The sequence below is a fragment of the Coenobita brevimanus genome, chromosome 103 (genome assembly GCF_032717465.1).
Source record: "Coenobita brevimanus isolate Jiangsu-jjx chromosome 103, ASM3271746v2, whole genome shotgun sequence".
NCBI lineage: Eukaryota > Metazoa > Arthropoda > Malacostraca > Decapoda > Coenobitidae > Coenobita > Coenobita brevimanus.
This window is the reverse complement of record NC_137056.1, coordinates 11,043,360-11,067,031: the sequence shown is the minus strand read 5'-3', so window position 1 is coordinate 11,067,031 and position 23,672 is coordinate 11,043,360. Positions and strand designations below refer to the sequence as shown.

General features: G+C 43.8%; 1 protein-coding gene across 1 annotated transcript in view; it reads right to left on the bottom strand.

The window, feature by feature from the left end:
* LOC145415534 (uncharacterized) overlaps positions 1–23,672 on the bottom strand; it is a 69,525-nt gene that overhangs the window by 25,489 nt on the left and 20,364 nt on the right. Inside the window, exons 3-4 of the mRNA XM_080284758.1 lie at positions 9,151–9,303; positions 7,987–8,231 (exon numbers count right to left, since the gene is read on the bottom strand). Coding sequence (XP_080140884.1) covers positions 7,987–8,231; positions 9,151–9,303 — 398 coding nt within the window. The remainder of the gene's footprint in view (positions 1–7,986; positions 8,232–9,150; positions 9,304–23,672) is intronic.

Sequence of the window (23,672 nt, the reverse complement as noted above, 5' to 3'; positions counted from 1 at the left end):
GCCGGATAATGAGGTGACGATAATTGAGAGTTTACTGTACTGTATGTCGAAAATTTTAAAAATATATGGAGTAAATGGAAAGCTGTAGAATACTGTGAAGAGTATGTATGAGGACACATGGGCTGTAGTGCATGTGGATGGTGAACTTAGTAAACTTTTCTATCTGAATTTTGGATTGAAACAGATATGTCATGTCTCCACGGTTATTCAATTTGTATATGGATGGAGTAATAAAAGAGATATAAGGTAGGGCAGTGGATGTTGCAGCGGCCCTAATGAAGGAGGATAGCTTTTGGAAACTTTCTGTTCCGCTGTTTGCAGATGATACTTCACTGTTAAAGTGAAGACGAAGGGGAGCTGCAGGCTTGGTGAATGAGTTTGGGAGAGTGTGTAAGAAACTGAATCTAAAGGTGAACGTAGGAAGATGTAAAGTTGTGGTCTTCGAGAGAAATGAAGTCACTGACTGCACAGTAAGGCTGGATGGTGAGGAAATGGAAACTGTTAGTGCATTTAAGTACACTCAAACCTCAATTTAAGGGACTAAACGGGGAATCAACTTGTCCCTTACTTGAAAATGTCCCTTACTTGAAAATGTCCATTGTTTTACCACATGTAAAGACAATCTTATTATGAAATGCAATGATTGTTTCAGTTATTTATATGATTATGAATATCATTTTACTGGTACTGTATAAAGAAACATATTAATGTGTATAACCTAGACAATGAGTATCATTTTTTAATGGTCTTGTCCGATTGTCGGGTTGAATATTGAGTCCCTAAAATCCGAAATCCCTTAAATGGAGGTCCCTTAAATCGAGGTTTGAGTGTACTGTACTTAGGTAATGTGATGAGTAAGGATGGAAGTTTAGAGGGTGAAATGCTTGAAAGGGTACAAAAAGGAAGAAAGATTGCTGGTTCCTTGAAAACAGTGATAATAAACAGGGAAGTGGGCATGGAAGTGAAAAAGTTACTGCATGACAGTATTGTGATACCAACTCTAACGTATGGAAGCCAAGCTTGGACCCTGTTGGAGGGACACAAGTCAAGAGTGAGAGCAGTGGAAATGAGTTATCTAAGAGGAGCATGTCGAGTCACATGGAGAGACAGACTGACAAATAAGGAAGTTAAGGAGCCTTTTGGTGTGGATGTGGATGTGATAGGAAGTGTTAGGAGAAGCACACTGAGGTGGTTTGGCCATGTGGAGAGGATGGAGAGCCAGAGACTGACGAGGAGAGTGTATGTGGGTGAGGTGGAGTGAGGGAGAGGGATGGTGAGGCCAAGGATGAGATGGAGGGATGAAGTGGAAAGGTATATATGAGAGGGGGGTATGAGCTGGAAGCAGGGCAGTGAAATGGCAGAGGACAGGGCGACAAGGAGGCAATTTGTTTGTGGCCACCCCTTACGGGATTAAGACATCTGGCAATCGACTAATAGATATATTGGTATGGTCACCAAATTAAAAGAATGATATAAGAAGGACTGAAAGAATACAAAGGGCAGCAACGATGATGGTACCTGGCTTGAGAGAATTACTGTACGAGAAAAGACTGTTGAGACTAAATCTACCAACCCTAGAAAAAAAGAAGGATATGGGGAGATCTGATTGATGTGTACAAAGTATCCAAGGGAACGGAGAAGCTTGATAGGGAGGACCTGTTTTTGTGGGACGAAAGAGAAACGAGAGGTCGTGGATAAAAATTTGAAAAGGACCACATGGAAGGGAGACATCAAGAAATATAGCTTCCAATACAGAACTACTGAAGCACAGAATAACCTGGATAAAGAGGTGATAAATGCCAAGGATATTCACAATTTCAAAACCAAGCTGGACGTTAGTAGCTATGGAGACAGGACAGTACGAGCATAGCTTCCCTCCCTTAAATCACAACTAGGTAAATACACACACACACACACACACACACACACACACACACACACACACACACACACACACACACACACACACACACACACACACACAAACACACACACACTGCTCGCTGGCTCAGTGGCAATGCTCTCGCCTAGCACCTGCTAAGACGGGGGTTTGTGCCTTGCTCAGGATGCGAAAAGTTTCACTGACGAAGCGGGTGGGTACTGTCCCCCTTGAGCAAGGGGATAGGTGTGCATGTGTGAAGGTCAAGGCTTTGCCCTAAGATCGAACTATATGAGCTCTCAGCTCTCTTCCGGGAAGGTAAAACGCTGATGATCACAACCATCACGTGATCCTGACCGACCCGGTGAATTACACACACACACACACACACACACACACACAGAACTATTGAAGCGCGGAATCCATCCATCCATCCATCATCCAATCCTACATTGCCCCATGAGGAGCGTAGGAGACCGGGGCTAGGTACTTGGTCCTGACATTTAAGATGAAAGTGACCAGCCTCACTCATCCCTGAGTGGCACTGCATGAGCAATCAACCCCAACCATCCCTTGGATATAAACCTTCACCAGCTCAATCCAACTGGAGTGCAATAATTACCCACTAAACAACCAGGCGCCAAAATTTGGTGGTTACCACCCAGCATAGTAAATGGTTTCCTGGTGTACAGGAAACCATTTGGCCTGTCACTCAGTGTAGCGTCACCCAAAGGTAGAAGGAGGAGGAAAGAATGAAGGAAAGAAAGACAAAAGAGGAAATGTACTGTCACCCATAGGCAGAAGGACACGGAAAAAATGAAGAAAAGAAAGACAGAAGAGGATAGAAGGAAAGAAGGATGGAGGAGAGGAAAGGGCAGACACCCAACAGCAGCACTACATTGAGTGAGTGGATGGTAAGTGCCCCCACCTACCAACTTGGATAAAGAGGTGATACATGCCAAGGATATTCACGATTTCAAAACGAAGCTGGACATTAGTAGTTATGGAGACGGAAGAGTACGGGCATGGCTCCTTTCCCATAAATCACAACTAGGTAAATGCACACACACACACACACACACACACACACACACACACACACACACACACACACCACTCGCCAGCTCAGTGGTAATGCTCTCGCCTAGCATCTGCTAAGACAGGGGTTCATGCCTTGCTCAGGATGTGCATAGTTTCACCAATGAAGCAGGTGGGTACTGTCCCCCTTGAGCAAGGGAATGGGTGTGTGCATGTGTGATGATCAAGGCTTTGCCCTTAGGTCAGATTATATGAGCTCTCAGCTCTCTTCCGGGAGGGTAAAAAGCTGATGATCACAACCATCATGTAATCCTGACCTACCCGGTGAATTACACACACACACACACACACACACACACACACACATACACACACACACACTCACATTTGGGAGACATGGGGGTGGAGGAGGGTGGGGGGGATGGGGAGGGAGACAACTGGGGGAGGGGGAGGATGGGGGGACAGGGAGGGAGACAACCAGGAGTGGGGGAGGGTGGGGGATGGGAAGGCAGACACTCCTGGCAGTGCTGAGAGTGGTGGGGGATGGAGGAGGGGCAGGGGTAGGAGAGAGGGGATTGAGGGAGGACAGGGAGAGCCACGTGCACCACCACATCCGCATTCAGAGGCACTCATTTCCAATCTAGGGAGCAGTGGAAAGTTCGGACTAGCAAATCAACTATCATTCAGATAGTGGGAATGTTCCCCAATTTCTTTTGTTCTATGTAGAGAGCTGTTGGTTATCGATGCACCGGATATTAGGGTATGCCTGTACTAATAATAATAATAATACCATCACCAATTTTTTTTTTAACATACATAAACTCTACTGTAGTGAGACCTGGGCAATAACAAAGGAGGACATTCATAGGCTTAAACATACAGAAATGACACTGATTAGATAGGTGTAGTCCATCCTTGAACATGAGGGCTGGGGGAGGCTAGGATTGCAACTAAAGAGTTGAATGGAAGGATGAGACTTAAATGTATTGGTTTTGTGACAAGAAGACGTAGACTGAGCTGGTTTTGGTATGTTGAGAGGATGGAAGATAATTGGGCACAGATGGTGAGAAGTGGGAACATCGGGGGTAAGGTTGCAAGAGGCAGACCAAAAAAGACCTGGAATGAGGTCACTCTCGTTGGTGCCTTTATAAAAGATATGATACAAAACAATAAAAAATCTATCCATTTACAACCAGACACCTGAATCTCATTAGGGGTGGCCACAAACAAATCATCTTCGTCACCCTGTCTCCTGTCATTTGGCTGCCCTTCCTCCAACTCACACTCCTTTCTCTAATATACCTCTAGTATACCTTTCCACTCCATCTCTCTATTTCCCCCTCCACCTCACTGAAATACACTCTTCTAGTCAATCTCTCGTTCTCCATCCTCTTGGCATGGTCAAACAGTTTTACAATACTCCTCTCAATACTTTCAGTGATGTTTTGTTTCATTTTGTTTATGAAGGTTCCAACATGCTTGCATGCATCGACCTTGGTCACCTAGTGGCGGCTCTCCATGCTGCTCAACATCTGGCAACCTCCCTATTCAATCCCTTATCCCTGAGGTCACACTCTATGACCTCGTCCGAGGTCTTTTTCAATCTGCTCCTGGCAAAGCTACCCCTAGTGTTCACACTTCTCACATTCTGCACCCATTTGTCATCCCCCATCCTCTCCACATGCCCAAACTATCTCAATATACCTCCCCTCACCAAAACACCAACACACTCCAGTCCCATCTTTCCTCTTAACTCTTCCATCATAAACCTAGCCTCCTCCAGGCTTCGCATTCAAGGACGCACTCTGCATCCATTTAATCATTGTCATTTCTGAATGTTTGAGCCTGCGAATATCTTCTTCCTTTAATGTCCAGGTTTCACTACCATACAGCATTATGCTCCTACCACATGGTGCATACAAAGATCCCTCTCAATGTTAGGAGAGGCAACAGCTCCCTCAACTTCTTCCAACCACATATGAAATCAGCATTACTTTACAGTCTACCCTTAATACCACTGCAGATCTTGTGCACCCAACTATCAAAAACACTGCATAAGATGGAATTACTTCCAACGCCCTCGTGGCAAACCGCACATGGCCATTCTCCATCTTCTTTGACAATACCACCACCAACCCTAGATACATCACCTTTGTTTTATCTGCATTTACTCTCAAGCCCTTTTGCCCCATACCATCTCTCCACTTCCTAAATCTCTCCTCCATCTCCCTTTCATTCTCTGCAATCAACACCAAATCATTGGCATATAACATCTCCCATGGAAGACCATTTTTGAAGTCATGCGAGTGGCATATAACATCTCCCATGGAAGACCATTTTTGAAGTCATGCGAGAGAGTTTCAAGCACCATGATAAACAGTAAGGGGCTCAAGACTGACCCCCGATGCACACCAAGATTCACGGAAAACTAATCACTCAAATCTCCGTTCACTCTTACCTGGGTGTGAGCACCTACATACATAACCATAAACAATCTAACCAGCCACTCCTCAATCCCAAGCTTTTGCACTGCCCACTTTACCACTTCTCTAGGGACTGTCATAGACCTCCTCCAAATCAACAAAAACAAAGTACAGATCCCTCTTCTTTCCTATCTATTTCTCCCGAAGCTGCTGAACAATGAAAATGGCATCAGTGGTCCCATTGCCTGGCATGAACCCACATTTCATCTCATCAAAATACACTCTCATCATACCTTCTAGAACTCTCTCCATTACCTTCATTATCTGGTCCAAAAGTTTTACGCCTCTACAGTTTCCTCTTTCCAATGCATCATCCTTTCCCATGTACACATTTACAATCATTCTTTAGCCAATCATCTGGGACAATGCACTCATTCAATTAATTTCATTCAGTTTTCGAAGGCTCCAACTTGCTTGCATGTGTCAGCCTTGGTCATCAGATGGGGGCTTTCCATGGTGCTCGATCTTTGGCAGCTTCACTATTCAGTCCCTTATCCCTGAGGTCACACTCAATGACCTCAGCCCAGGTCTTTTTTGGTCTACCTCTCACAACCCTACCCCTAACATTAACACTTCTCACCTTCTGCACCCAATTATCATCCCCCATCCTCTTCACGTGCTCAAACCACCTCAATCTACCTCTCCTTATCACAACACCAATACACTCTAGTCCCACCCTATCTCTCGGCTCTTCTATCATAAACTCAGCCCCCCCAAGCATCACACTCAAAGATGCACTGCACATCCACTTAACCACTGCCATTTCTGCAAGTCTGAGCCTGTGAATATCCTCTTCCTTCATTGCCCAAGTCTCACTACCATACAGTACAGTACAGCATTACAGTCCTAACACATGCCGTATATAAAGATCCCTTAACATGGAGGGGGAGCCCTCTCAATGTCAGGAGAGGCAACAGCTCCCTGAACTTCTTCCAACCACTCCTCACTCTAGCCACAGACCTAGCTCCAGCCCCACCTCCAGCACATAACATCTCCCAAATAACAAAACTCTTCCACACACTCAAGAAACTCTCTGGCAAGTTCAATCCTTTCGTGCCTGGCAATCTCCACATGCTCTCCCCGACACACTGCACATATGATATCAGTGTTATCTCCCAGTCTACCCTAATACCACTACATCTCTTATGCACCCACTTTTCACAGGCACTTAACAAGATGGAATTACTTCCCACACCCTTGTGGCAAATCACACATGACCTCTCTCCCTGTTCTTTGACAGTACCACCACCTGCCTTGGATATTATCACTTTCGTTTTATATGCGTTTACTCTTAACCCCTTATGCCCCATACCATCTCTCCACTTCCTAAATCTTTCCTCCGCCTCCCTTTCATTGTCTGCAATCAACACCAAATCATCAGCATACAACAACTCCCACAGAAGCCCTTTTCTGAAGTCACGTGAGAGGGCTTCAAGTACCACGATAAACAACAAGGGGCTCAAAACTGACCCCTGGTGCACATCAACATTCACAGAAAACTCATCACTCAAATCTCCATTCACCCTTACCTGGGTGCAAGCACCCACATACATGGCCATAATGACCCTAACCAGTCACTCCTCGATTCCAAGGTTTCTCATTGCCCATTCACCACCTCTCTGGGGACTGTCATATCGTAATTATGAAATCAGTAACTAACCCCACTCCTATATCTCCTAAGGTCTCCAGCATTTCAGAAATCAACCCAGACACACCTGCTGACTTCCCCACCTGCATCCTGCCTATTGCCCTGCTCACAGTAGTGGCATCAATCAACGGCCAAGAGCCAAACACTGGATCTGCTGACTTCAAATCCTCCCTGTTCCAGTAAAACTCCTTATTCAGCAACCAGTTACAATGCTCTCTCCAGGAATCTTTAATATCCTCATTGCTCAACACACTGTTCATCATTCTTCACATACTGCTCACCTATGATAACCTTGTTTTCCTTCTTCATCCACATCAATACAACACTCCTTTATTTCCTGATTTGTCTGTTTGTCTCTCCATGTAACTCCACATACTCCTTACAAATAAATAATTTCCACTGCACTCACTGTAGATCAGTGTCCTTCCAACAAGATCCAGGCTTCACTTCTATCCGTTGGAGTGAGAATCACAATACTGTCATGCAGCAACTCTTTTACTTCTGGCCCACTTTCCTATTCCTTATCACTGTTTCCAGTAAACCAGAAACCTGTCTTCCCTGCTATACCCTTTAAAAAGCTTCATCCTCTAACCTTCCATTCTTACTCATCACAATGGCTAAGCTGAATATACTTACATTCTCCATTTCCTCATGGTCCAACCTCACAGTTCAATCTGTGACTTAATTTCACTCAAAGAAAATACTGTACAACTGATAAGCTGTAAATGTGAACATAAAATGGAAAATGTAGTTTGTCAACCAATGATAATCTGTATCATACTTGTATGGGAAAAATAAACATAACAGCCATGAAAATATAAAATCTATACATTTAAAATATACTAATCTGAGTGTGAAAAACTAACTGTCCTGCTTGGCTAACAGGAGTAACACCGGCGGACTCGCCCCTAATTTTATACACGCAAAGAGGGACTCACCAGTACAAAGATAACCATCTCTGTAATCAACAGCCTTGACTGGTGTACGACAGTTATGGAGGTGAAGTGAGCGCTGTGTGAAAGCCTGGCCACACTTGAGAGCAGCATCCTGTCGGGCCAAGGCCACATACACTTGCTGCCAGTCTGGGGGGTGAGGCGGGCTGGGGTACGGCAGGGAGGGAGTGAAGTTCATCCCCAGGTGGCAACATTTTTCCAACCATAGTTGTTGGTGACTCTTGATGAGGCTATTAAAACAGGATTACAAAAACACCACAGAATTCAGTGCAAACTCTCATATCCATTTACTGTATTCATTTTCCAAAAGTCTCCACTTTCCAAAATACAGTATTTTTATGTGAAGAAGGTGTTGATATCATCTGTCCTCACATACTAAATGCATAATTGGACAACAACAAAAATGCAGGAACTCCATAAGAATAGATTTAATATTCCAAAAATTTTAATTTTCCATAAGGCTTTTGGATTAATGCCTTTTGGACTTGAGAGTTTGTAAAGAATTACAAAAAAGCAAAAAATTACAAAAATGCAAAAAAATGATTACAATGTATTATAAGGCATCAAAACACTAATACCTCATCCATTGTTGCTGGTGGGTCCTGATGTGGCTATCAAACAATGATTACTGGTTATTAAAAATAAAAAATAAAAAAAAATAATAATAATAATACATAAGTAAACCCACAGATGTTGGTGGCTTCTGACTGAGCTATTAAACAAAAAAAGGTTACAGGATACATCATCATCATCCAGACCTCCTTTCCCACCCTTTGGCAGGGTGAGGAGTAGCAATGTCCAGATAGCCCAAATTTGCCCAATCCAATGGGCCACATTTCCATTCACTCATCATTCAAGCCCCCAGATTCCTGGCTCTATCGCATACACCAAAAACATTCACCACATTCTGTAGCTTCACATAAATGTATCTGATAGAGGATACAGATACAGTAATATGAAACAGCAAAACAATAACGGCTTGTCTGAAAAGGACTGCCTGTAATAAAATGGTGAATGGAGACTGTTTCTAAACCTTTCATTAGAATGGGTCTCTACTAAGCAGAATAAAACTGACTGGCAAACAGAATGAGTACAATACCAATGTGATCATCAAAAAGAAGAGGTTAACATTCTCTCTCTCTCTCTTACCTGTGCCAGCCGCGAGATACAAGTGATGCCCGCAGGAGACTGGGCCCATCAACAAATGACAGTGCAGCCAGCTGTAACTCTGGTGGCAGAAGTGTCACCAGGTCTGGGGTGTCATGAGAGCTAAGCAAGCATGACACACGCCACTTGACATACCTGGGGAGTTGTACAATGAAATGAGATGACAGAAAAAAAAAGGGGGAGTAAAATCAGGATTCTGGCTGGTTAAATGATGTGTGAATAAGCAAGTGTCCGGCCTATTTCACTTCAGATGCTGTTGATAGTTCATCCAATTCTGTACTCTATCATTCCTTGCTTTCTTTATTCTACCTTATTCCATGATTATGTGGGAAAAAAAGGTCATGATCATAAAAGATGATGATAATGATTATGACAATGAAGACAGCAATGACAAGAACAATGACAATGACAACAAAATAATATGATGATGATAATGATGATGATGACAACAAAGACAGCAATGAAATGAACGATGATGATGACAACAAATATGATAATGAAAATGATGATGTGAGAATAAAGAGTATTAATACGAGATAATCACAGGGGAGAAAGAGTACTAGAATGAGATATGATAAAGACCCAAAGACACAAAGAGAAGGATATTCAGAAAAAGCATAAACCTATCCCACTTCTTCATTCTGGAAAAGGGTGGAAGGATAAAAAAAGAAAGTCTCTCTCTCTCTCTCTAATATATATATATATATATATATATATATATATATATATACCCTGGGGGTAGGGGGGGTTTTCAAGAATACTCCCCCAGTATCCCTGTTTGTTGTAAAAGGCGACTAAAAGGGTTGGCGGTGGGTTAGTGCCCCTCCCCAGAAAACAACTAACTAAAAAAACAAACAATAAGCCTCGGACAAGGACTGACCAAACGATGACGACCAAGGACCGGACAAAGGACATGGTTATCGGAACGTTGAACGTAAGGGGAGCGAATGATGAGGTGAAAGAGAAAGAGATTGTCCAAGTGCTTGAGGGTGCGAAAGTGGATGTATGTGGAATAACTGAAACAAAATGGAGAGGAGAAAGTGTGAGAGAATGGGAGTATGGATGGGGTATATGTGCAGGAGTAGGTGAGAATGAGAGGGCAAAGGAAGGAGTATGTATAGTTGTGAGTAAAAGATGGAAGAAGAGCATAAGACAGTATGGATCAGTTGGGTCAAGGATTGTGTGGGTAAAGTTGAAAGTTGGAATACAAATGTGGGCTACTGTGTGTGTGTATGCGCCAACGCAAGATCGTGCTAGAAGAGTGAGAGAAGAGTTCTGGACAAATGTAGAAGTGTGCATGGAAAAGTTTGGAAAGAATGTGAGAGTGTTTTTGATTGGTGATATGAATGGTAAAGTTGGGAATGTGAAGGTGGATGGAATAGTTGGTGAGTGGGGTGTGCCTGCTGAGACAGATGAGAATGGCAGTGCGTTAGTGGACATTTGCGCTGGGAGGGGGTTGGTGATAGCCAATACCCTCTTCAGGCATAAAATGATCCACAGGTATACATGGCGAGTGATGAGAAGGGTGGGTGGTGAACTGAATGAAAGGAAGGCAATGATTGATTATGTGTGTGTGGATGAAAGGATGCGAAGATGTGTAATGGATGCAAGAGCTCATAGAGGTTGGGGGAGTGGACTTTCTGACCACTACTTGGTGGTGGCCAGAATTAGAATTCAAGTAAGATGGAGGAATAGAAGAAGGGAAAGACGAGAGGAAGGAGTAGTTGCAAGGAGACTGGAAAGGTTACAAGAGGATGAGAAAAAGGCAGAGTATAAGAGAGAAGTGGAGGAACGATTGGGCAAATATGAATTGGAGCAGATGGGAGACGTGGAAGGTGTGTGTAGGATATTTACAAAAGAAATATGTGCAGCATGTGATATAGTGTGTGGAAGGAAGAGAAGACGGAGGGGGGGTGCAAGGAACAGCGTGGTGGACTGAAGAGGTGAGACAGGCTGTGGCACAAAAGAAGAAAGCATACAATGAATGGATGAGAAATAGGGGCGTGGAAGAAGTTGAGAGGCGGAAGAGAGAGTTATGTGTAGAAAGAAAGAGAGAGGTGAAAAGATTAGTAAGAGAGAGTAAGAAGAGTGTGGATGAGGAATTTGGAAGGAATTTGAATGTAAAGTGGAGGGACTGTAAGAAAATGTTCTGGAAAGAGGTGAAAAGAGTAAGACAGGGTGGAAGTGAAGTTAGCAGGGGAGTGAAAGATAAAAATGGTAGATTACTAGTGGAGAAGGAAGAAAAAGTGAGCAGATGGAGAGAACACTTTAAGGAATTGTTGAACATAGAGGATGGAAGTAATGCGAGTATAAGTGGCTGGGGAATGGCTGGGAGAAGGAGGGAGGTGAGAAGACAGGAAGAAATCAGTAGGATAGAAGTTGTGGAAGCAATGAAGAAAGTTAAATCGGGGAAAGCCCCAGGAAATGATGGAGTGTGTGGTGAAATGCTGAAGCATGGGGCAGAGATTGTAGTAGAATGGATGTGGAAGATGTGCAGATTGGCCTGGGAGGAAGGTAGAGTCCCGGAGGATTGGAAGTCAGGTATAATTATTCCCTTGTACAAAGGAAAAGGGGAAAAAGAAGTGTGTGGTAATCATAGGGGCATTTGTCTTCTTAGTATAATAGGAAAAGTGTATGGTAGGATACTTATTGACAGAGTTAGAGAAAGAACAGAGATATTAGTTGGAGAAGAACAGGGAGGCTTTAGGAAGGGAAGAGGTTGTGTAGATCAGATATTCAATCTTAGATCTTTAGTGGAAAAGTTTCTAGAGAAGGGAAAGAAGTTGTATGCGGCTTTCATGGATTTGGAGAAAGCACATGACAAGGTGACTAGACAAGGATTGTGGAAAGTGTTAAGAATATATGGAGTAGATGGGAAGTTGTTGAATGCTGTGAAGAGTATGTACGATGGTGCGAAGGCTGCAGTGCGTGTGGATGGTGAACTAAGTGAATTTTTCTCTTTGAAAGTTGGGTTGAAACAGGGATGTGTCATGTCTCCATGGATGTTCAATCTGTACATGGATGGGGTAATAAAAGAGGTACAAGGTAGGGTAGTGGATGTTGGAGTGGCCCTGGTGAGAGAGGATAGTGTTTGGAAACTCCCTGTACTGTTGTTTGCAGATGATACTGTGTTGTTGAGTGAAGACGAAGGGGAGCTGCAAGGCTTGGTGGATGAGTTTGGGAGAGTGTGTAAGAAACGGAATCTAAAGATGAATGTAGGGAAGAGTAAAGTGATGGTCTTTGAGAGAGGGGAAGTCAGTGAATGTACAGCGAGGTTGGATGGTGAGGAATTGGAAAATGTGAGTACGTTTAAGTACTTGGGTAGTGTGATGAGTAAGGATGGAGGTTTGGAGGGTGAAGTGCGTGAAAGGGTACAGCAGGGAAGAAAGGTTGCTGGTTCTTTGAAAGCAGTGATAAGAAACAGGGAAGTGAGCATGGAAGTGAAAAAGTTACTACATGACAGTATTGTGATACCAACTCTAACGTACGGAAGTGAAGCTTGGACGTTGTTGGAAGGACACAAGTCAAGAGTGAGAGCAGTGGAAATGAGTTATTTAAGAGGAGCCTGTGGAGTCACATGGAGAGACAGGCTGACGAATGAGAATATAAAAGAGCGTTGTGGTGTGGATGTGGATGTGATAGGAAGCATTATGAGGAACACACTGAGGTGGTTTGGCCATGTGGAGAGGATGGAGGGTGAAAGACTGACGAAGAGAGTGTATGTGAGTGAGGTGGAGGGGGAGGCCGAGGATGAGATGGAGGGATGGGGTGGGGGTGTGTGAGTTGGGAGCAGGGCAGTGAGATGGCGGGGGACAGGGCGACTTGGAGGCGATTTGTTTGTGGTCACCCCAAACGGGATTGAGGCGTCTGACGATATATATATATATATATATATATATATATATATATATATATATATATATTTCTTTCCTTTACAGGTGGCTTTACATTGAGTGACAAGCCAAATGGATTCCTGTAAGCCACGAAACCATTTACAACGCTGGGTGGTAACCATATAACCAAACCATATGTGCTCCCAACGTGTCAACAAGTTGGTTGGGGGAGGGTTAGTGCCCCTCCCTGTAAAACAAATAACTCCGAGTCAAATGGCCACCCCTTACGGGATTATGGCATCTGGCAATAGATAGACGGATAGATAGATATATATATTAGGTACAGTGAGTTTGTATAACCAGTGATTTCATGAAATCCCTAGTCAATTTGTGAAATGACTGTGAACTGGGATGGGTTAATTTAGGGTTGGATAATTTATGCTGTGGTCTGGTTAGGCTGGGATAATTTAGGTTATGGTTAGGTTACATTAATTTAGAATAGTTAGTTTAGGTTAGGTTAGGTAAATTTAAATGAACATTACATAATGTTAACCGTTCATCTAAATTAACCTAAACTAACGTACCTAACCTACCTTCTAACCTAAGCTTAACCTAGATTATTGCAGCCTATGCCAACTGCAGCCTATGCCCACTGCAGCCTAAATTCATCCATCCCAATTCACACCCATTTCACGAAATGACTAGAGATTTCAAGAATTCACTGGTTACACAAATTCACTGTAACATACATAATGTACATATACAACATCATCATCATCAGCTAATCCTGTGTTGCCCATGAGAAGTGTAGGACCATGGGGCTAGGCAAGTTGGTCCTGACATTTAAAATGAGAGTGACTGACCTCACTTATCCCTGAGTGGCATTATGTGAGCAATATGCCCCAATCACCCCTTGGATATAAATGTACATAGGCTCAATCAGACTGGAGCACCTTAATTACCCACTAAACCACCAGCCACCATAATCTGGTTATATGGTTACCACCCAGAACAGTAAATGGCTTCCTAGTGAACTGGAAACCATCTGGCTTGTCACTCTGTGTAGAATCACCCATAAGCAGAAGGAAAAGGAAAGGATGAAGGAAAAAGGCAGAAGAGGGAGTGCAAAGTCACTCGCAGGCAGAAGGAAGAGGAAAGAATGACAGAAGAGGAAGGAAGGAAGAGAGGAAAGGGCAGATACCCAAAGCAGCACTACACTGGTTGAGTGGATGGTGAGCACCGCCACCTACCAACATAATACAATAGATATATATACAGTACCCTCACGTCCAGTACAGTATTTTTGTCAGACAGTACTACCGTACTGGACTGGATCCGACAAACAGCAGACCTTATGAGAAAAACGAAAAATGTCAGACAAGCCTGGAAAAAGTCCCCTCAAAATTGAACTTAACTACATTTTGACACAAATAAGATTTTACCAACCTTTAAGGTGAGTGGTGATGGGCTTGGGGGGAAAGAGGGAGGGGTTAAAGAGGCTGTAGAAGGTCCTACTGACCCCCTGGAATAGGGCCTTCAGCATCCTGAGGAGGCCTCTTTGCCTCAATCTCCCTCAAAAATCCCTCAGTCACACACTGACACATCGCCATTGTCGTCATCAGGGGGAAGTGCTGCTGCTTCTGCCTGTTGTTGAGGTTCCCCCAAGGCTCTCCTCTCATCATCTAAACACTCAAAGAACCTTGTGATAAGGGTTTGCCTCCTCTGATTGAAGTGCTGTCTGTGTAAATCCACATAGAACTGGACACTGTTTTCCACATTAGCAAACACTTCCTTTTGGTGCACTTCGTTGGTATCCCTGTTCATTTCCTCCTTCAGTATCTCCACAGCATGTACGACGTCCGTGGGTTGTAGTACTTGACGCAGCATATCAGTACTAGAGAAGAACTCCTCGGATTTGGCGCACTTTGCGCGGCTGATCCGTACTAGCCCAACAAATCTGTACTATCCATGTATCTATATACCTAGGCAGCTTCCCCCAAGGAAAGGGAGATAGCCGAGACAGGACGACACACTCCCCATTTACTCATCCATTCAAACACATTCATTCGCATCTTAGGCCCAAAGGGGAGAACTGACAGATCCTCACCGCACCACACCGCACAAGGGTCAACTGCGCAGTGCAATCAGTGACATCCGCAGCAGGACCCGACAGCAGAGCTGGTTTACCCCTGCCACATCATAACAGACCCATCCCCTTACCCGCACCTGACCTGACTAGCTGATCAGACCAAATGCGGGAGAATATCCCCTCAGGGCTGCGTCATCACTTATTCATTCACAGTTTCTCTCCATTTATTTCTGTCATGCACAGCCACTCTTCCTTGCTCAACAGACATTCCTCTCGCATCCAGCGCTCTCTTCACACTGTCCATCCATCCTATTCGTAGTCTTCCTCTCAGCCTTACACCTCACACATCAGATCTAGTTATCTTTTTCACCAATTGCTCATTATCCATTCTCTCCATACCATTCTCTCCAAACCATCGCAACACCCTCTGCTCAACTCTACCAGCCATCTCCCGAACAACTCCAGTTCTCCTTCGCACTTCATCATTTCGCACTCGATCCATACGCGTCACTCCACACATACTCCTCAGACACCTCATCTCCATTACATTCAAACTTTTCCTCTCTGCTACACCCATATTCCATGTTTCAGCCCCATATAACGCAGTCGGTACCACAACACCCTCATACAGCCTTCTCTTTACATCCATTCTAAGCGAATGACATCTAAACACTTTTTTCATTCCTCCCAGCACCTTCCCTACTTCATTTATTCTAAACTTCACTTCTGCATCTATTCTTCCATCCACAGCAACATGTGACCCTAGATATTTAAAACACTCTACCTCCTCAAGCAACTCGCCATTCAAAACTATATTCATCCCCCTACCATCTACCAACCTCGTACACTTCATCACTTTACTCTTATTCTCATTTACTTTCAATTTCCTCCTTTCACACACCCTTCCAAACTCCTCTACCAACTGTCTCAATCTCTCCTCTGAATCAGCCACCAATGCAGTATCATCTGCAAACAGCAGCTACTTCAGATTCCACTCTCCACCATCAACATTCACCAGACTCAGACCTCCGCCTAAAACTCTTGCATTCACCTCCCTTACAACACCATCCATGTAAATATTAAACAACCAAGGCGACATCACACATCCCTGTCGCAGCCCCACTCTCACGGGAACACAATCACTCACAGCAATTCCCATTCTTACACACGCTCTACTATTTACATAAAAACTTTTCACCCCTTTTAGTAACCTACCATCAAGTCCATACAATCTTAAAACAGTCCACAAAGCCTCCCTATCAATTCTATCATACGCTTTCTCTAAATCCATAAATGCCCAAAACACATCCTTGCCTTTCGCTAAATACTTTTCACACACTTGTCTCACAGCAAACACCTGATCCACGCATCCCCTCCCTCTCCTAAAGCCTCACTGCTCATCACCAATCACTCCCTCTGTACCCTCTCTAACTCTCATAATTAACACTCTACCATACACCTTACCTACAACGCTCAACAGACTTATACGCCTAAAGCTAGTACATTCATACTTATCACCCTTGCCTTTATACAACAGGACCACACAAGCACCTGCCCAGTCAATTGGCACCATACCTTTCACAAAGCACACATTCAACAATCTTATTAACCAGTCAAAAATAGTCACTCCACCACCCCTCAGGCATTCCACAGCACACCCATCCATACCTGCAGCTTTCCCTGTTTTCATCTCCTTTACCGCCTTCTCCACTTCCTCCTTCGTGATCAAAGAATCATTAAACTCTCCCAACACATTTATTCCTTACACCCTTCCATCCGTCACAATCTCAGCCACCCTTTCCTCCTCTAAATTTAACAATCTTTCAAAATACTCTGCCCATCTCTTCCTTACTGCATCCACCTCAATTAACATCCTTCCATCCTCTACTTTTACTCATTCTTCCTTCCCAGACTCTCCCTTTCGAACCCTTTTCACCTCCTTCCAAAACATTTTCTTATTCTGTTGAAAATTTTCTGTCAGCCGTCTAACCCACCTCTCATCTGCTGCCACTTTAGCATCACGCACAGCTGTTCTTGCCCTATTCCTCTTTTCCTTATACCTTTCATATGACATCTCATCCTTCCTCTGCAGCCACACTTCATATGTACGTCTCTTCTCAGCCACAGCCATACTTACTTCCTCGCACCACCATTCACTTCCGTTTCTTACACCACCAACCACACGTCTCACACCACACACCTCTTCTGCATGCCCCACCACAGCACTCTTAAACAACTGCCATTCCTCCTCCACACTGCCATTTTCCTGATCTTTCACTGCGTTCCACTCATCGTTCAATTTCTCCTGATACTCTATCTTTTTCTCTCTTTTATCCAACTCACTCACTTTCAAAACCTCCCTGCCACACCTAACCCTCCTAGCTCTCACCCATCTCTTACCTACTCTTAACTTTCCCTCCACCAGGTAGTGGTCAGACATACCTCCACCCTCCCCTCTCAGAACTCTCACATCCAACAATCTTCCTATTACATTCCTAGACACAACCACATAGTCCATCAAAGCTCTATCAAGAACCCTTCCACCCTCCTGTCTCACCCATGTATACTTATAAATATCTTTTTTCTCAAACATCGTATTTTCAATCACCATCTCTCGCTCAACACACTTCGCTATCATTTGTTCCCCATTTTCATTTCTTCCAGGCACACCATGCATACCAACTACACCTTCAACTGCTACAATTCCCACTCTAGCATTCAGATCTCCCATCATTACCACATTCACATTCGCTCCAAAACTCAGCAGAAACTCATCAACATCATTCCAGAAAGACTCCCTCTCTTCTTCATCCCTTTCACTACCAGGCCCACATGCACTCACAAACACCCACAACTCACGTTCAAATTTTGCTTTCACCCACATCAGTCTCGATGACACCTCCTTCCATTCAATCACACACTGCTGTACTTCTGGACTCACTAACAAGGCCACACCTTCTCTTGCCCTTCCTCTATCAACACCTGACAATCTTCCATTCACACTTCCAAACATAGACTCACCCTTCCCATTCATCTTCGTTTCACTCAAAGCTAACACATCCAACTTTCTTCTCACAAACATTCTGCCAATCTCCTCCCTTTTAGCCTCAATCGTACTACATCCACGCACATTCATAGACCCAATCTTCAGGGTACGGGGATAACTCCATCCCCCATCCCTTTCTCTGGCCTGTCTCTTTTTAGGAACTAAAAAACAGAGGAGGAGGTCCCTAGTCCCCTCACCCTGCCCCTTTTAGTCGCCTTTTACGACACGCAGGGAATACGGTGGCAGTATTCTTCCTAACATAATTTATTTCTGTACTACAGAAATAAATTATTTTAGTTTTTTGCCGACTGTACAAGACGCGAATAATACTGGACAAGCACATACTGGACGCAAGGGTACTATATATATATATATATATATATATATATATATATATATATACTGTATATATATATGTATATATATATATATATATATATATATATATATATATATATATGTATATATATATGTATATGTATATATATATATATATATATATATATATATATATATATATATATATATATAGTAATTACAGTAAAACCTCGATATCACGGACTCCAAGAGACTGGAATTTGCTTTTATCGGACTTGAGGAGCTACCAGACTAAATTCCTGTACAGTAGTACCTGCAATATCCGGACGCCCAATTCCCGGACACCCCAATTTACGGACATTTTGGGCCCGGGATTTCGGAACCCCCAAATTGCCAAAAAAACGTAATAAAAAAAAAAAAAATCTGAATTTTTTCCCCCCATAATTTGAACTTGGTGCGCAACACGGACCAGCTGTGTTTTGCAGCATAGTCCACCAACGTTCGGCAGGGGGACACTGCTTCCTCCCCATTTCCAGCCCGTCTTTCATTGTGAGTGCACGCTTATCACAATGGCCGCCCATGTGCTCGCTTTTGTGGTGGTTCCCTACCTGCTGCAGGCTCTGCTGTTCCTCTCTTGCCTCTTCTTCATGTGTACGATGATGGCAATGCCGCACAAGAAGAGTAAATGAGTGGTTCTGACTCTGGAGAAGAAATGGGAGATATTGGACAAGGTTGACGCCGGATAATTGACGTCATGCATCCTCCATGAATTCAACCTGGCCCGCTCTACATTGTTTGATATCAAGAAATCCCGCGACAAGCTTACCCAGTACATGGCTGACTTCGCATCGAAGACCAAACTCAACATGGAAAGGAAGGTTATGTACCCTCCCAGGTTTGCAGAAATCGACTGCTCCATGCTGATTTGGTATCATCAATAATGTGCTGCTGGTGTGCTGGTGCATGGTATGGAGCTGAAGGCTGCTGCTGAGAAGTTCCCAAGGCTCCACGAAGCCCCATACCTCAAAGCATCCGAGGGTTGGCTCTTCGCTTTCAAGTAATGGCATGGACATACCAACCATAAGGCCCATGGCGAAGCTCTGGACGCCAATGAGGATTGAGTAGAGAAGTTTCGGCAGAAGGTGAAGGGCTTGATTGATAGGGAGGGCCTCACTCTTGGCCAAGTCTACAATACTGACAAAACTGGTCTATTCTATCACTCGATGCCAATGAACATTCTAGCTGAGGAGACAGAGAAGCGTGTACCTGGCTGCAAGCTTTGCAAGCAACGGATATCTGCTTTGTGTTGTGCCAATGCTAACGGCATGCACCGGCTCAAGCCTGTTATTGTTGGCCGTGCAAAGCAGCCTCGGTGTCTTCGTGGGGTGATGGACGTCCTTCCTGTCATGTGGTACCTTTCTGTGAAGGCTTGGTTCACAGCCAAGATCTTCAAAGACTGGTTTCACCAGCACTTCGTCAAGGAGGTCATCCATTACCAGACGAAAACACTGGGAATCCCACGCGACCTGGCAAAGGCCCTCCTTCTTCTGGACAATGCACCTGCACATCCGTCCGACAAGGAGTTGGTGGCTGAGAATGGCCACATTAGGTGCATGTTTCTGCCACCTAATATGACTGCTCTCATCCAACCAATGGACCAAGGAGTGATCGTGGCAATGAAGAGGCTGTACCGTCAGAAGTTCCTGGATGAGGTGATGGTTGTTCTCAAGGACGAGGACGAGCGCAGGGAGGGACAGGACACGCGAGACCAGCAGACTTTTGAAAACATTTGCCATTACAACATCGTCTGCCATCTACAACTGGGCCAGTGCATGGAAGGAAGTCTCTGTCAAGACTCTGGAAAATGGTTGGTCTTGTCTGCTTCTCGGAGCCAATGTGGTGCACGATTTTCTAGATTCTGATATGGATGACTTCCATGCACGTCTTCATGCAGCTGGCGATGATGTTGATGTGGATGAAGTGCATGAGTGGTTGGATGACGACAAGGGCAATCCTGGGTATCAGATCATGTCTGATATCGAGATCACATCTTTAGTTGCAGGTACAAGTACCGTACTTGGAGATTCCCACGAGGAAAGCGATGATGATGTGGACTTCTCTTAGTGTGCCACTATTCCAGCCATTCCCAAGCTGAGCACACTTTGAGAGCACGTTGAGTTCATTCTCGACTATCTGAAACACCTGGACTGCGACAGGGAGATAGGGCCCTTGGGACTCGTGGAGGAAGTGCACACTTTCAGGCAATGCATCATCAATCACCAGAATCGTCATTCCTTGCATCAATCAACCACTGACAGTTTTTTCAGGCCCATTACCCCCGCCATGCCCAGCCCTGGCTCCACACTGCTGCCTCCCCATGACAGGCCTTCCACCTCCGTGCCACAGCCCAGCACATCAGCCACGGTGGAGTTGCCACTGGACACAAGTTTGCGCCTCTCTTCAGAGTCGTCTGCAGTGGGTAGTCCATCACCATGTCCCAGTGACCTGCCCCTAGGCCACCTGCATCACCTACTCTCGGACTCCGACAGTGAATAAACAGCAAGAACTCGCCACTAGACCACAGGGAAATTTACAGTGTTGTGCAGTGTAAAGAACAGTGCACAGTGTTAAGAAATTAGAATTCAGAGCGCAAAGACTTAAGTGCAGAGTGCAACACTGGTTACAGGAAAGTACAACAGAGCGCAAGTGAGAAAAGAAGGCGCAGTGTTAAGAAATTAGAATTCAGAGTGCAAAGACTTAAGTGCAGAGTGCAACACTGGTTACAGGAAAGTACAATAGAGCTCAAGTGAGAAAAGAATGCGCAGTGTTAAGAAATTTGAAGTCAGAGTGCAAATGACTAAGTGCAGTACAAGACCTGATAACTGTAGGTGCTTCAGAGACATCTTTTTACTGTCAGAGTCTGAGAGGAGACGGGTTATTCATCGAGATGGCCAGGGACTTGTCGTAAGTACCCGGAATAATGTTCAATAGTGTACTGTATTTTCCATACTGACCTCTAAAACCTCATTCTCTGGTTCCTTTGCATTTATATCACTATTTTATGTCCCTTATTGGTGTGAATAGGCCCTTAAATAGGTGCTATGCATGCCCAGTTGGGAGTTATGTACTGTAGGTGTTTTTCTGAGTTAGGCTGGGTTAGGGTCCATAAGTACCAGTCCAGCAGGCAGGGGCCCAATATCCAGACAGGCCCAATTTCCGGACATGCCTTTGGCTGTATTACATTGGATATTGGGAAGATTACTGTATATCAGAAAGAGTCCGATAAAACCAGCAGTCCGGACTGCCTGACCACTTCAGCTATGTTCACCACAATAAGATCAATAAAAGACATGTTTATCAGTGTATAGTACTTTATATATATTATACCATTTGATTAATGTAGTGATGTTATAACACATTACAGTACCGCAATGGTAGTCAAAACAGTTTTAAAACTGTTCATGGATCCGGACTAATGTCTAATATATAGGAAAAAGTCCGAATTAGCAGGGGAAAGTCTGGATGTCTTTTATCAGAATTTCGCATTTTTCAGAACAGTTTGGGCCCCAATTAGTCTGTTATAGTGAGATCTTACTGTATTTCTAAATTATAAAATTCTCAAATCGCAGCACATGCCCAGTCTCGTAAGACCGCAATTTAGGAGATACCACTGTATATACTTTGGAACTACTTGTAACATCGAGATCCCCCTGTACACGATGAAATTTAATCATGTTTATTACAGTATTTAAAGTTGTTTTCCTATGTCTGAACAGTTATATAGTACAGGTATAGGGTTTTCAAGAGGGTTAGACCTTTCCTGGGGGGTTGGGGAGCGTACTGTATATCATTATCCATCAATACATCAACTACCAGCACCCCTTGCCAACTTTACACCAGAAATGAGAGTTCACTGTTCTGTGCATAATCACTCAGACTTCTTTAAACACTCACCAGTCTCTTGATACCATGAAAATTTATGTATAAGTTACAGCAAAATTCCATTTTAACAAATGAGTAAGAGTGAAGTTATTCCTTAAGGTCAGCAGTCTTATGAAAATCTGATTCTTACCTATAACACTGTACTACAATTGCATCCTTACAGATTGCACAAATGCTATGTGCTGTCTTTCAGTCAATAAAATCAACTACTTGTCATATTCCTTGAGATAATACTGTACCTCCATAGCCACTCATTCCCCTCTGCTATTTATCATTCACAAACAGACCAACTCTCTCTTTACTCAGTCTGGTGCTAATATCTGACTGCATGCATGTCACATCTTCCCATCATCCAGTTCAGTTCCTCCTGTCTTTGCCTCACACAGCATCATATCGATATCTTCATTCCTTAAACACCATCAGTACTTGTACTTCCCATCTTTGCCTTACACAATTTCATTGTATCAATATCTTCATTCTTTTAGCACTTTCACTATCTTCTAATCTCCATTTATGCCTCCAACATTCCACACAACTACATGAATACCTTGGTATCTAAATTACGGTGGCCTGAGCTGGAATGGCTTCTGTAACATTTTTTGAGTAGCTATATAGAGAGCAGTGGGTGTCATGCACCACCACTCCTTCCTAAATAGTCACCAATATAACACAATTTTTCATTTTTCCACCAGCTTTGGGGATAGCTACCTGCTGTTAGCAGGTACCTATGACAGAAATCTGAAATGTGTATGAAGATCTGTCAATGTATAAGATGAGAATTTCATCCTGAACTTTGAGTCTGTGTACCTATGGTTATGTTTCCTGCCTGAGGGTGAATGACTGCATAGGTAGTTACCAAGACTGAAGCCATGTGTCACTTTTATGGTATCAGTAGGACCGGTGGTAACAGGTCACTTGCTTTAATACCCACTACCAATAACAGGTTGGCAAACTTGGATAAATAAGGCAGGTAAAGTGCAGAACATGGTAACAAAGAAGCACTTTATTTAAATACAAGGCTACCAATCAATATTTCCACCCATCCATCACCCAATCCTATGTTGCCCCATGAGAAGCGTAAAAGCCCGGGGCTATGCAAGTTGGTCCTGACATTTAAGATGAGAGTGACAGCCTCACTCATCCCTGAGTGGCATTATGTGAGCAATAAACCCAAAAACTCCTTGGATATAAACCTGCACAGGATCAATCCAACTGGAGCGCCTTAATTACCCACTAAACCACAAGCACCATAATTTGGTTGTATGGTTATCACTCA